Source organism: Neurospora hispaniola (assembly GCF_033458365.1).
Source record: "Neurospora hispaniola strain FGSC 10403 chromosome Unknown B0T23scaffold_5, whole genome shotgun sequence".
In the NCBI taxonomy this organism is placed as follows: Eukaryota; Fungi; Ascomycota; class Sordariomycetes; order Sordariales; family Sordariaceae; genus Neurospora; species Neurospora hispaniola.
The window spans coordinates 3,716,316-3,729,988 of NW_026944410.1; the positions used below are offsets into that span (position 1 = coordinate 3,716,316).

The 13,673-nt window shown below is 53.9% G+C and overlaps 6 protein-coding genes across 6 annotated transcripts; 2 read left to right on the top strand and 4 right to left on the bottom strand.

Moving 5' to 3' along the window:
• Positions 1 to 538: 538 nt before the first annotated feature.
• Positions 539 to 2,321, bottom strand: B0T23DRAFT_383243 (major facilitator superfamily domain-containing protein). The gene has a single exon (XM_062837395.1). It carries the CDS (start codon positions 2,163 to 2,165, stop codon positions 633 to 635), a length of 1,533 nt encoding a protein of 510 aa, XP_062692320.1. The 5' UTR covers positions 2,166 to 2,321; the 3' UTR covers positions 539 to 632.
• Positions 2,322 to 2,896: 575 nt separating this feature from the next.
• On the bottom strand, positions 2,897 to 3,973 carry B0T23DRAFT_318711 (uncharacterized protein; the record flags this gene model as incomplete). The annotated part of the gene is made up of 1 exon (XM_062835089.1): positions 2,897 to 3,973. The coding sequence occupies one exon, from the start codon at positions 3,971 to 3,973 to the stop codon at positions 2,897 to 2,899; it is 1,077 nt and encodes a 358-aa protein (XP_062692321.1).
• Positions 3,974 to 5,563: 1,590 nt separating this feature from the next.
• On the bottom strand, positions 5,564 to 7,025 carry B0T23DRAFT_319053 (protein btn-1; the record flags this gene model as incomplete). The annotated part of the gene is made up of 2 exons (XM_062835100.1): positions 5,564 to 6,819; positions 6,887 to 7,025. The coding sequence occupies 2 exons, from the start codon at positions 7,023 to 7,025 to the stop codon at positions 5,564 to 5,566; spliced, it is 1,395 nt and encodes a 464-aa protein (XP_062692322.1).
• Positions 7,026 to 7,673: 648 nt separating this feature from the next.
• B0T23DRAFT_177476 (tryptophan synthetase) lies at positions 7,674 to 10,368 on the top strand. Its single transcript, XM_062833021.1, has 3 exons — positions 7,674 to 7,880; positions 7,958 to 8,116; positions 8,187 to 10,368. The coding sequence occupies exons 1-3, from the start codon at positions 7,833 to 7,835 to the stop codon at positions 10,104 to 10,106; spliced, it is 2,127 nt and encodes a 708-aa protein (XP_062692323.1). The 5' UTR covers positions 7,674 to 7,832; the 3' UTR covers positions 10,107 to 10,368.
• A 96-nt stretch (positions 10,369 to 10,464) lies between these two features.
• B0T23DRAFT_177471 (uncharacterized protein) lies at positions 10,465 to 11,792 on the bottom strand. Its single transcript, XM_062833020.1, has 2 exons — positions 11,535 to 11,792; positions 10,465 to 11,472 (listed from the first exon to the last, which is right to left on the bottom strand). Exons 1-2 carry the CDS (start codon positions 11,685 to 11,687, stop codon positions 10,573 to 10,575), a joined length of 1,053 nt encoding a protein of 350 aa, XP_062692324.1. The 5' UTR covers positions 11,688 to 11,792; the 3' UTR covers positions 10,465 to 10,572.
• Positions 11,793 to 11,941: 149 nt separating this feature from the next.
• B0T23DRAFT_383246 (uncharacterized protein) lies at positions 11,942 to 13,619 on the top strand. Its single transcript, XM_062837396.1, has one exon. It carries the CDS (start codon positions 12,347 to 12,349, stop codon positions 13,145 to 13,147), a length of 801 nt encoding a protein of 266 aa, XP_062692325.1. The 5' UTR covers positions 11,942 to 12,346; the 3' UTR covers positions 13,148 to 13,619.
• Positions 13,620 to 13,673: the final 54 nt, after the last annotated feature.

Genomic DNA, 13,673 nt, shown 5'->3' on the forward strand with positions numbered 1-13,673 from the left:
CACTTCTCAGAGTCTTCATGTCTATGAGACGTTAAAGGTACAAGTTCAGCGGGAAGTTTCTCTCTTCTGGCACCCACTGCAACAAGCTGTTGGATGAGATCGAGGTCCAAGATTGCGGGTTTGGGCTTCGATTTGGAAATTTGGCGTTGGCTTTGGCCTTTCTTTCTCCGCTTCCTTTTTTCCACTATAGTGTCCAAGACTCTTTCTTCTCTTGTACAGTGCTCTAAGCTAGGTAGATTTGTCTTTCGAGTGATAGAACCTGTCCCTCATTTCTGGTCTAGAGAGCACTCTGTATCACGGAAATGGCGGAATCAAATCAAAGTCAAACAGACAAGGAAAAGTACATGTGCCTGGTAAGTTTCGTTTGCGGTACTCTTCGGTCCTCGTCAAGAAAGTTGACTTGAATGGGCGAAAGCTTTGTTGTTCGCCATGCTTAGCGAGCGCAGTACTAAAGTGTCTTTACTACGTGTTAGACGATCTCTATGTCGGGTGTTGAGCGTGATCGAGGCCATCTTGCACCTGTCTAGACACAAAGAAATTATAAACGATGGGTTCAAGCAGGTGATACTAGAAACTACATCTCTAATGCTACAAGGCTATACACAAACCCCATGTATCTACTCTCACTACCTCTACAGATGATACTTAAAGTCCAGCGCCCCATCGCCCGTTTTGACCTTCCTAGTATCCTCAATCTCCCCCTTACTGATCCTCTCCTTCTTCCTGTTACATGACCGAATATACAACCACAAGCCAGCAATTAGAAACTCGGACACAACCAACGCCCCAAGCGAGAACGCATTCCCCAGCAAGTACGGCTTCTCCCGGTAAATCTGCCCGGCCACAATGCCCGCCGTGTTGGCCATGGTCTGCTGAAACCCAATCGCCGCCGCCCTTCGATAATGCGGGGCAACATTGACATTAAGCCACGTCAAGTTCAGTCCGGGGCCACTGTACACCGCCGCGGCACAAAGGAACGTCCCAAAGAACTTGACCCCGTTGCTCGTCGGGCAGATAATCAAAATGTACCCCAAGATGCCAAAGATATTGGCAAACGCCACCAGCGGTCCCCGGACCGCAATCTTATCCGACAAGAACGCCAGCCCCATGAAGAACAGCCCGCCGGTAATGTACACGGGAATCGTCAAGTACTGCGCCTCAATGCTGGTGTGGCCCATACTCTGGATGATACTCGGCAAGAACGTGCTAAACCCAAACAGCAGTATATCCTGACAAAACTGGATCGCGCCGCTAAGCCACAACTTGGTATCCTTCAGGGCAATCCGGATCTCCTCCCAGGAGAACTCGTCGCTGCCCATGTACTGCGCCCTCTGCCGCGCCCGCACCCTCATCATCCGCTTCTCCTCCTCATTCAAGAAGTACGCCTCGGTGGGATCATTCGGCAGCGCGAACCACACCAGCGCCCCAATCAAGACGCTGAAGATGCCCTCGATGATGTACACCCACCGCCACCCGGCCTGCCCGCCCACCCCGTCCATCTTGAGAATCAAGTAGGCCAACAGCCCACCAAACGCCCCCGCAATCGCCGTGCACACAAACAGATAGGACACGCGCCGCGCTTGTTCCTCCCGCTTATACACCATGGTCAAATAAAGATTCAGGCCCGGGAACAGTCCGCCTTCGCACGCCCCCAACACCAGACGCGCCGCGTAAAGTCCGCCAATGTTGGTGATGAACCCCGAGAAAATGGTCGTCAGACTCCACACCACACACAGAGTGGTGAGCGTCACGCGGGGCGTCAGCCGCTTGAGCAAGATAGCCCAGGGCGCTTCAAACGCGACGTAGGTGGCGTAGAAGATGGAGACGGCCGTGGAGAATTGGGCCGGGGTGGCGTTGATGTCCTCGGGCATGCCGGCGACTTTGACGTTGCCGATGTTGGAGCGGTCGAGGAAGCAGGAGAGGTAGACGAGCATGATGATGGGGACGAAGACGGAGTCGAGCTTGTGCAGGAGGGCCGTCTCGGCTTTGGGGTCGAGGATCTCGAGGGTTGAGGAAGAGGCTGCTGGGTTTTGTTGGTGGCCGTCTTCTAGGTCGTCGGGCTTGGTGTATAATTCATCTTGACGTTCGGGGTCCGACTTCTTCTCGCCCGAGGGGGAGGGAGATCGTGGTGGTGCTGGTGGCGGTAGTGGTGAGGAGGAGGCCATGGTAGAGGTTACTGGCTACCTTGGTAGGTAACAACAAAGGGTGAATGATGGGGTGGAAGTCATCGCCGGAAAATCGAGAGGGGAGTGTCCTCGTTTTTGTTGTCCTCAACAACATGACTGTGTATTAGTGTCGATATTCGGTACATACTATTCCTCTGTCAGTCTAGCGATTACCTATCATTATTTCTTATCTCGGAATACTATCTCCGATAAGACACCAGCAAAGAGACTATCGCACGCTGGACATGACGTTACAATGCATTGGCTGGCTCAAACGGTTGGTATCTCGGAACGCGGGGAGCGAATCACAGCCGAGCCTGTTGCAGATCGCCAATCCAATAGTTCCGAGGCCGGCACTACATCTCCGTTATCAGTCCCGGTATTTGAAGATAGCCCGTTCCAACACTGTTCCCTTTTTGGGTTTGCTGTACAACATGTATCGTGTAATAACGTTAACATACCTAGGATCGAGGCCAAAATAAATATCTCCTGAACACGCCATATTCCATGGTCTACGCCTGTGCCATTCGGACACAATCAACAGTACAGGTAGATAAGTCCTTCATTAATCCAATGCTTTGCCACCCCTCTCACCTCCTATCAACCCAAATCAACAAATATACGTATCCCCAGCAACGTTCCGTCCATCCGTCAATACTCATTCCCTTCTCATTCATCGCTCCAACCTCACCACTATCAACACAAGTCACCTCTTCATCGGACAACCTCCGTCAACACCTCTTCCACTCCCCCCGCATCCCTACCCTCAATGTCTTCTCACACGCCTCCCATCCCTGATGCCGCCCATCCCCTTCTCCCGGGAGCTCTCCGGGCTCTCCAAGCTCACCACCCAGCATCCCCCGATGAGCAACCGTATCATCAAACTCAATCTGCTCACTCGAAAGCGAAAACCACAATTCAGCGCCCAACCTAACCTCCATCTCAGCACCCGTCGAGCACGATGAAACAGCCAGTCGTTGCTTTCTCTTCCCTTTCTTGCTGGCGCCCGAGGAGGGTTTGACGGGCATAGACAAGTTGAAAGCCCCTCGGTATCCGGTGCCGAAACGGCCGTAGGGGGCTATTGCTGTTGCTGTGTCGACTAGAGCTTGACTTTGACTTTGAAGGTCTTGGGATCCTTTGGTTGCTTGTGTTGCTTTACTCGGTTTTCCGGGTTCCCTTCTTTTGATGAGATCCCACTTCCATCTCCACCCCTTATCCACTTTTTCGACTTCTTCTTTTTCGACTTCTTCTTTTTCGACTTCTTCTTCCTCCTCACTGTTGAGCATAACTTGTCCCATGCTACTGCTAGTATCACCACCACCGCCAGCAATCTTCTCAGTACATGGTACTGGATACATGAGAGAAAGCGAAACCCTCTCAACAAAACTCCCCCTTTCCAGGTCTAACCACCCACCGATCGTAATCTCCGCGATACTAAACTGCCATCCTGCTGGAATCCCTGTAAAGACTAGTTGTTGGTGCTGGTTGTCTTCTTCTGCTTGCGGCCCTTGTGGCTTCTCGAGGAAGCAACCAATGAAACCTGCCGAAGACAGGGGGATGCGTGCGTTCGGTAGGAGGAGGGCGGTTTTATCGCGGGAGAGGATGGTGGTGCATAGAGCGGAGGAGTTAAGAGGTGAAGTATCGTGGGTGGTGGAGAGGTAGGTTAGGAGGTTCTGGTTGGGTATCCCGTTGTCGGTGGCTAGGCTGGGAAGGGAACTTAGGAAAGAAATTGAGAAAGCTGCTTCCGCGGCATGCAGTTGGAGTAGGATGAGAAGGGAGAGAGTTGATGTCGTCGTTGGGAATCGCATGTTTGCACTAGCTGTTCAAAGTCATGGCGAAGGGCCGATAGACAGGAACCTGGTAATGAGTGCTCGAGGGTTATCATGGTGATCAATGTTTTCTCGCCGTCTCGCGTATTTCAGCTATGATGATTCTTTAGATCATCGCAAAATCAAGAGCGTGGAGAGAAGTCCTATTCTGTCGGATGTCGACTGCACATGCATGGAACTGCCGCCAGCAGGCGGGTAGCGAAGCGATGCTCCCGCAGAACTATATCGGGTATACATGCACCTTGCTTGACGCAGGTGTTATGGAAGAAGGACGAAACTTGACGAGAGAGCGCAGAGTATGGCATTAAAACATGTGCAAACTTGACGACACACACAAGGAGATACATATATGGTAAGAGCAAGAATTGTGAAGATTGTTGTATTATGACGGCCATCAAATGACGAAGGGATAAGGTGCAGGTAGGTTGTGACGGGGAAAGGGAAATAATACCTTGCAGCGCCGACACTTTGTCACTTAGAAAGGTCAGGTTTACTTTGCTGAAATTCACGACGTCTTTCCAGATAGCTGAAAAAGCCCCGACTAATATCCTCGGCGGCGGAAACTTGTATTGGCTCCCCGCGAATGTTCGTTTGGTTGTGCGGATAGCATCGTGTTTGGTGATAATGAGTTCTGGACACACCTCCGTTTCAAGACCAGGGTTACACTCTTAGACAAGTTGGCGGCCGCATCACGATTGAATTGAGACCAGCGTCTGTCTGCGTGGACTCGGTGAACCTCTCCGTGTTCTCTCGCCAAAGCATGTTCTTTTTAACGTCGTCTGTCCAGCGGTAGCTGAAGGTAATATAATCAACAAATTCGTCCAAAGGGTGTTTGACTAGCCGGTATGTCTGACCGCCATTGTCCTGAGATCGGATGCTAATGAGCCGTATATACGTTGATTGTTGTGCCCAAGGAGTACTGATAGACTTGGGAGGCCTGCATTGCGTGTGGTTGTGTTGACAAACTTGTAACCAGTTCCTAGCCACCTAAAGAGGAGTTGCGCCAAAGTTCGAGCCAAGCGAAGGTAGTCGTTCAATCTGGACAGAGGGTCAAGCAAGTTGGAAGATGGATAGTGGGCGAATTTCGAGCTTCGTGTCTAGTTCTTCTCCGTTCAGGAATGTAATGATAGTGTAAGTATGCGATACTTTGCAATACCACAGAAACAGCCCGAACTTGAACTGCGTGCCATTAAGTTGCCGACGAAGGATGGCCTGCAATATCATGCTACACAGATGACAGCCCGTCTTCGCAGAGTCTTGAAGCTCTTTGAGGGTGCATTATCGCATGAGATATGAACACTAGGGATGCTGCCGGCAGAAACTCTCAAAAGACTAAACACCATGCCGAGGAAGCTAAATAGGTACGCGTCACAAAGTTGGTGGAGTGGTTTGGTGGACTCGACTTGTGAGGTTGCGTCTCTACCGAAAATCAGGTCCATGATGGGGAGATAATGACTGATGTCAGAGGTGAAGAAGTTCAGGTTCAGGTTGGGGTTTGACTCAACCAGAACATGTCATCATAAGACTAGCGGCCCAGCGGGACCTACCCCTTCATGCCTTGAGCCCTGATCAGCCAGCCTTGATGCGCCTGCACCAATCTCGGCCATGGTCAACCTGCCAATTACACAGCCATATCTCCATGGCCATGCTGAGGAAGCTGGCCACACAGATACCGCCGCTATCGCTGACCGAGGTAGCACCCAAGCTGAATTCACGATCCTCTGCAGGCACGTGTTCCATGATCTCGGCAAAAGTGTTGACGTAGACACAACCGCCGAGCAAACCCTCCCAAAAGATAATGACAAAAACAATGTAAACAGACGGGATGAAATTGAGCAGTGCGTGCAAAGTAAGCAGAACGAGATTGGCGACTTGAAGCAGGGACGGCAGGTATAGATGGTGGATGCGGATGAAAGCGATGGATGAGCGCGAGATGAAAACACCGACTTGGTAGAGGAAACCGTAGAAGGGATAAAACGACCTGAACTCGGCAAAAGGCGAGGAATCGAGCGGGAAGAGCAACGTTGGGGAGACGCCTTGGTTGATGGTGTATTCGGCAATGTAGACCAGCAAAAGCGGGAGCATGTACGGGAAAAAGAGCGACTTGGATCGTTGGATTTTGGCAGCAAGCGAGTCCTTTTGAGCGTCTTCGGTGGGGTGCGATGAATACGCCGTGGCAGCGACTGCAGGTCCGGGTGCAAGGAGGCTTGATGATGCCGTGCTCGTAGGTATATCGTCAAAGTTGTTCTCGGCCCCCTCTCTTTCTTCCTGGAAAGAGTCACGATTGGCTATGGGTTCGTAGGTCTTACGGGCACTCGCGCGCAGTGGCCCATGGGGGAGGATCAAGAAGAAGCTGACAAGCATGATGATGGGCAGAAAGGCTGAGGCGAGCAAGCTTGTCTTGACGCTGAGGCCGATCCAGTCTGTCAGCATCACGTACAACAGGGACCCAATGAGACCTGCGCCGCCAGTACCACTACCCCAAGCAGCCAGACTCATGTGACCATAGTAGTGTGTGAGACCCAAGAAGCTCAGCTCGCCGCCACCACTGCTGATGCTGGACAAGACGACGCCGATCAGCTTGACGGCCACCGATCGGGACGGCGGTGTAAAGGCGATAAGCAGCATGCCGGCGGAGGAGAGGGCGACGAAGATAAAGATGCGGGTGGCATAGGGGATGCGATGGATAAAGTAGGGAGCAACGAGCTTGGTTAGGAAGCTGGGCATGACATCGGCGAGGAGGACGACGCCCTTGGGGATGCCGTTTCCGACCAGGTCTTGGGCGGCCGAGAGGATGATGACGTAGAGGACATTGTTGATGAGGCCTGGATAGGGCGTGTGTCAGCACTTTTATATCGCGACGGACCAGATGAAAGGAGAGGGTAGACGGACCAAATAACCAAAATGCGATAAAGACGGCGGTGTCGACACTCTGAAGGAGGCTGGAGAGACGAGCACGGTAGAGGGCCCACGACGACGAAGGCGCACCAGGCAAGGGCAATAACCCGGAGGAGGAAGGCGACCTGTTCATTGCAACTGAACTATCGCATGCTTCTTCGCGGGGCGCAATGGAGCTGAGGTGGTTGACGCGGGCAGTTTGGAGAATTGGCGGTTGACGACGGTGGTGATGACGACGGACGTGGGTGGGTGTGCTAGAGTTGGACGGAAGGGTCCAATGTCCATCTGCCTGCCGCTGCCTCCAAGTGTCCTTGAAAGCTGGCAGCCAATGAAGGTCTCCACAAAAGCTAGGTGGGACTCCGCGGCAGGCAACTTGAGTACTAGAAAGGCAAATTGGGGGGCGAGGAAGATGCCAAACACTACTTAGCGGACCCTGCAGCCCCAGGGTAGACAGGGTCGGATTAGGTCGGGGTTGGTGGCAAGTGGGGGCAAGTGGAAGACGGAACAGTGGGCGGGTTCCATGGCGGGATGGCGGGGCAGACGTGCCGCCAGTGCCGGTCAATTGAAACGGATTGAAACCACCCGACGGCGGCCGGATCGAGACTGGAGACAGAAAGACTGAAAAATCGGGTGAGTCAAAGGCGACATCGGGTTCTGCGGGGCAAAGTACGAACAGCAACGCGGGTCTTGTCGTCGGTCATCCAGCGGAGTCACCTCATCCACATTTTGTTGCCTGCCTTCATTTATTACTGGTATTCTTTGTTCCTTGTTAATTGACCAGCAACCCACTCACTCTTCACCTCTCTCTCTCGCCCGGTTCCTGGATTGCCTTTTTTTCCTCACGGACTGCTTCAACCACACTTGTCCCGCTTAGCATTGTGCACAAGTCCAGTCATTATTCCCAATCCAGCTGCAGTCATACATACACCACCGCTTCACCATGGAGGGTATTAAGCAGACTTTCCAGCGCTGCAAGGCCCAGAACAGGGTGCGTCTGACATATCCTCCAAGTCTGTTGTCTTTGTTCAAGACCGACCGCATGCTAACATCCTACCTCTTCAACAGGCTGCGCTCGTCACCTATGTCACGGCCGGTTTCCCTCACCCCGAGCAGACCCCCGATATTCTCCTGGCCATGGAGAAGGGCGGCGCCGACGTGATCGAGCTCGGTGTCCCCTTTACCGACCCCATTGCCGATGGCCCGACCATCCAGACTGCCAACACTGTAAGAAAAAAGAGCACCGCATCACCATGGCGCATAACACGTCTCTCTGACACTTCTCGTTTCCCCATAGATTGCTCTCCAGCATGGCGTTACCCTCCAGTCGACCCTGCAGATGGTGCGCGACGCCCGCCAGCGCGGCCTCAAGGCCCCCGTCATGCTCATGGGCTACTACAACCCTCTGCTCAGCTACGGCGAGGAGCGTCTCCTCAACGACTGCAAGGAGGCCGGCGTCAACGGCTTCATCATTGTTGACTTGCCCCCTGAGGAGGCCGTCTCCTTCCGCCAGCTCTGCACCCGCGGCGGTCTCTCCTACGTCCCCTTGATCGCGCCCGCCACCTCGGACGCCCGTATGCGCGTCCTCTGCCAGCTCGCCGACTCCTTCATCTACGTTGTCTCCCGCCAGGGTGTCACCGGCGCTTCCGGCACTCTCAACGCCAACCTTCCCGAGCTCCTCGCCCGCGTCAAGAAGTACAGCGGCAACAAGCCCGCTGCCGTTGGTTTCGGTGTCAGCACCCACGACCACTTCACTTCGGTTGGCGCCATTGCCGACGGTGTCGTTGTTGGTAGCATGATCATCACCACTCTCCAGAAGGCCGCCAAGGGTGAGGAGGTCAAGGCTGTCCAGGAGTACTGCTCCTACCTGTGCGGACGCAACTTGGAGCAGTCCGCTCACGAGCTCAACATGGGCGAGGCCCTCGAAGCTGCCAAGGAACCCGTGGGTACTGCCACCGTCGACGGCGTCATCACCGAGGCCGACATTGACGCTCAGCTCGCCGCTCTCCACGGCACCATTCCCAAGCGTTTCGGCGAGTTCGGTGGTCAGTACGTCCCTGAGGCGCTCATGGACTGCTTGTCCGAGCTCGAGGAGGGTTTCAACAAGATCAAGGACGATCCCGCTTTCTGGGAAGAGTACCGCTCTTACTACCCCTGGATGGGTCGTCCCGGTCAGCTTCACAAGGCCGAGCGTCTCACCGAGTACGCTGGTGGCGCCAACATCTGGCTGAAGCGTGAAGATCTCAACCACACTGGTTCCCACAAGATCAACAACGCTCTTGGCCAGCTGCTGCTCGCCCGCAGACTCGGCAAGAAGAAGATTATTGCCGAGACCGGTGCCGGTCAGCACGGTGTCGCCACTGCCACCGTGTGCGCCAAGTTCGGCATGGAGTGCACCGTCTTCATGGGTGCCGAGGATGTCCGTCGCCAGGCTCTCAACGTCTTCCGCATGAAGCTTCTCGGCGCCAAGGTCGTCGCCGTTGAGGCCGGCAGCCGCACCCTCCGTGACGCCGTCAACGAGGCTCTTCGCTACTGGGTCGTCAACCTTGCCGATACCCACTACATCATCGGCTCTGCCATCGGCCCTCACCCCTTCCCCACCATTGTGCGTACCTTCCAGTCCGTCATCGGTAACGAGACCAAGCAGCAGATGCTGGAGAAGCGCGGCAAGCTCCCCGATGCTGTCGTCGCCTGCGTTGGTGGTGGTAGCAACGCCGTCGGCATGTTCTACCCCTTCTCCAACGACCCCAGCGTCAAGCTCCTCGGCGTTGAGGCCGGCGGTGACGGTGTCGACACTCCCCGCCACAGTGCGACCCTTACCGCCGGTAGCAAGGGTGTCCTGCACGGTGTCCGTACCTACATTCTGCAGAACCAGTACGGCCAGATCGAGGACACCCACTCCATCTCTGCCGGTCTTGATTACCCCGGTGTCGGCCCGGAGCTGTCCAACTGGAAGGATACCGAGCGCGCCAAGTTCGTGGCTGCCACGGATGCCCAGGCCTTTGAGGGTTTCCGTCTGATGAGCCAGCTGGAGGGTATCATTCCCGCGCTGGAGTCTTCTCACGGTATCTGGGGCGCTCTGGAGCTGGCCAAGACCATGAAGCCGGATGAGGATGTTGTCATTTGCTTGTCCGGCCGTGGTGACAAGGATGTTCAGAGCGTTGCTGATGAGCTTCCTATTATTGGCCCCAAGATTGGCTGGGACTTGCGCTTCTAAGTGCTAGTCATGTCTTGGAAAATAGATCAAGCACCACAAGTCTGAGCATTTGATGCTATATAGCTTCGATTCTTTACACCATCTGAACCATATGCTGTTCACCGGGTAAGACCGGTCGAATGGATTCAATAGATTCCCTGTTAAGGTGCCTGACTGTTCCATTCGTTGCCTGTGATGCCGATGTATTAGTAATGCCCCCCCAGTAACACAAATTAATCGCACCGACTGCTATCGACCAAATACTATTCATTCCCTTTCAAAGCAATCCTTGGTATCAATAACAATCACAACGCCCTGATCATAACCCGTAACCCATAACCCATATTTCATTATCCGCGACAACCCAGCAACACATCCACCCATTACCCAGAATCACTCACCCCTTTCAAACCCAACCGCTCCAAATCCCTCCTTACAACATCCACCTCCCTCTCTATCTCGCCATAAACCCTCGCAATCTCCCTCATCACCTTTTCCTTTTCCGCGTCTCCCCTTTTCTCTCCCCCCTCTCCCTCTCCCTCAATATGAACCTCAACACCATATCCCCCAGCACCTCCTCCCCCCTTCTAATCTCATCTCTCAACCCTTGCTGCTCACCAACCAACCACTCCTTACACTCCCTTAATGCCCTTTTAACTTCAGGCGTATACACCTCCCTTCTTACCCCCAACACAGCAAGTTCGCTCTCCTTCTCTACCTTTTGCGCTAGTAAAGCAGTCTCGCCTGCCTTAAATTCGAGACTGCGCGCTATAGGACCATGTTTGGCTTCGAGAGTCTTGATTAGGAGGGTGAAAGCCGTAGAGTATTGGGAGAGGAGGTCGCAGACTGCTTCGGCTGTGTTGAGACGGGAGTGGAGGATTGAGGAGTGGAGGTGGGGTAGGGTTGATGTGATGGAGGAGATGGTGGTTGGGAGGGTGGGGATCGTGAGATGGGGTGTGGTTGGATTGGAGGAGGTGGTACTACTAGTAATTGAGGAATGAGAAAGGTGATTGGCGAGGTGGACGAGGTGGGAAGCTTGAGAGTGGAGGGTTGTTGATAGGAGGGGACCGAGGTACGGTAAGAGGGTAGGAAGAAGGGAAAGGGGAGGGGAGGTTAGGATTAGTAAGAGGGAGTCGGAGTCTAGAGGGGGGGTTTCGGGTGAGGAAAAGTCTAGAGAGAGGAAAGAGGGGAGAAGAAGGAGGAGGTCGGTTAGTGGTTGTTTGAGGTTGGGTGGAATAATGAGTAGTGGTTGGAGACCACTTGAAAGTGAAGGATTTTGGTTGAACTCTGGTTTCGCCGAAATGGGGATGGGATCGGGACTGGTGGTTAACAGGGCGTGGATGAGGAGGTTTTCAGTGGTGGCGGCAAGGCGATGTTTGTTTAGTTCCTTTGGATTTTGTTAGACGCAAATTCGTTGATGTTGAAAGAAAATAAGGAGGGATTACTCACTTCAGTGACTGCCTTGCGCTCTTGGGCCACTGGATTCTGTGGATGAAGCTTGGTTGAGCCATCATCGTTGAGGATGAGCTCCGTCAAGCCCTTGTAGAGGTTTGCGAACTGGGGGTTATTTTTGAGTACGGAGCTGTCAATTGGCGGGAGCATGGTTGATATTAGATGGACTTGAGTCGCTGTTCAGTTGCTCGGTCCATCCGTGCTGTTCAAATGTGTTCTTGACGATGTTCTGTCAATGAAAGCGCGGCGTGTCCCATCAAGGTACCTGTCTCATCACAACTGATAAGCTCCGATAAGCTACTCGGACAAGGATCACTCGCGAGCTGCCCCGCGAAAGCAGCTGATCGAGCCCCGCTTCTCCAGCAGCTCTGCTGTGGGCTCCACTTATTTTTCACTCAACAACACACCAATTGAAGCACAGACCCGGCTTGGCAAACAAATTCGTCCCGCGTGCCGGATCCGATTGTGAGCCGCCAGAGGACCCAACCCGGACTCCATCACGCCGCCCCCCCGATTCCAGTCCAGTGTGAGTCCCGCCCAGGCCGCGGACTTCGAATCTCAAACCCTTGACTGCGTCCGAGACATTCCCACTTCCCGACGACGCGGACACGACTGCGACGACGACCGACAGCGACGAATAGCCTCCCGCCCGCCCGTCCCAAACCCCGTTAATTGCGCCGTCGCTTTTGCCATCTCGGTCCCGGCGCATCGCTTCTCTGTTCTCGACCTCTTCTCGATTTTGCGACAGTCAAAACAAAAACCAACTGAAATTGAGCCAAGAGATACCCCCCCCAACCACACCATCCAAAATGTCGTCCTTCCTCGTCCGCCCCTCCTGCCTCCGGGCCAGCACGACCACCACCCTCGTCCAGCAGCAACTCCGCGCCCTAACAACCACCACCCCGCACTTCTACCACCAACCGCGCGTCCCCTCCTCCTCCATCCCCATCCCCAACGTCTCCGGCCGCGTGCCCCTCCCCGACTCTACCTCCGTCCCCGAGGACTTCAAGATCGAAATCCCTTCCTACCCGTACGGCCCCCGCCGCGTCTACCACCAATCCAACACGGGTCTCTACGGCTCCGCCCTGATCCGCTTCGGCAACAACGTCTCCAAGCGCAACGAAATCAAGACGCGCCGCAAATGGCGTCCCAACGTACAGCAAAAGCGGCTCTGGTCCAAGTCCCTTGGCGTCTTTGTGCGCACGCGCGTGACCACTCGCGTCTTGCGCACCATTGACAAAGTCGGTGGTTTGGACGAGTACTTGCTTGGCCACAAGGCGGCGCGCGTCAAGGAGCTGGGGCCCTGGGGGTGGATGTTGCGGTGGCGAATCATGCAGACGCCTGAGATCAGGGAGCGGTTCGCCAAGGAACGGGAGGCGCTGGGGTTGTCTCCTCAGGCCAAAGAAGAAGAAAAGAGTCTGGAGGAGCAGTTGAGGGAGTTTCAGGTTGCGGGGATCCAGTTTGCCGAGGGCAAGGAGCCTAAGAGTAAGGGACAACTGAAGGAGGAGGCGGATCGGTTGATTAAGAAGGCGGAGACGGAGGAGTTTGGGTTGGGACAGGAGGAGGATCTGTTTATGAAGGAGGAGCCGAAGCCCACCAAGATGGCGTAGGGGGAGGTTTTGCTGAGCTATAAAGGTCCGTGCTACTGAACCGGGTCGGATTACCGTCTGGTTGATAGAGAGGTGACGGCTGTACCATATCTTTGTGTGAATAAAAAATGGGATTTCAAAAGAGATTGGAAGGCAGGTATTGTGGACGACTGAACTTCGTGATACCAGTGAATTTATCCAACAAATTCACATTATCTTGTTGAGAGCTATCGACGAGTGTACAAAGTTCATGTACAGGGCTAGTCACGATGGTTAAAAAAAGGGTCTAAGCGGATGAGCCTGCTTGAGAACCGGCGACTTTCACTGACAAACTATCCAAACGCCTCAAGTCCACAATGCAAAATCATGTACAAGGGAATTGCTCCATAGACTTCTGAATTCGTCATGTACCATTATTCATCATACAAGCTACGTGAAAAGCCAAAATCGCCCCCTTTTTGTGTACCATTCAAGAAAACAGAAAAAAAAAAAAAAAAAAAAAAAAAAGAAACCATCATTAAGTCCCGCCACAGCCAACCAACTCCAA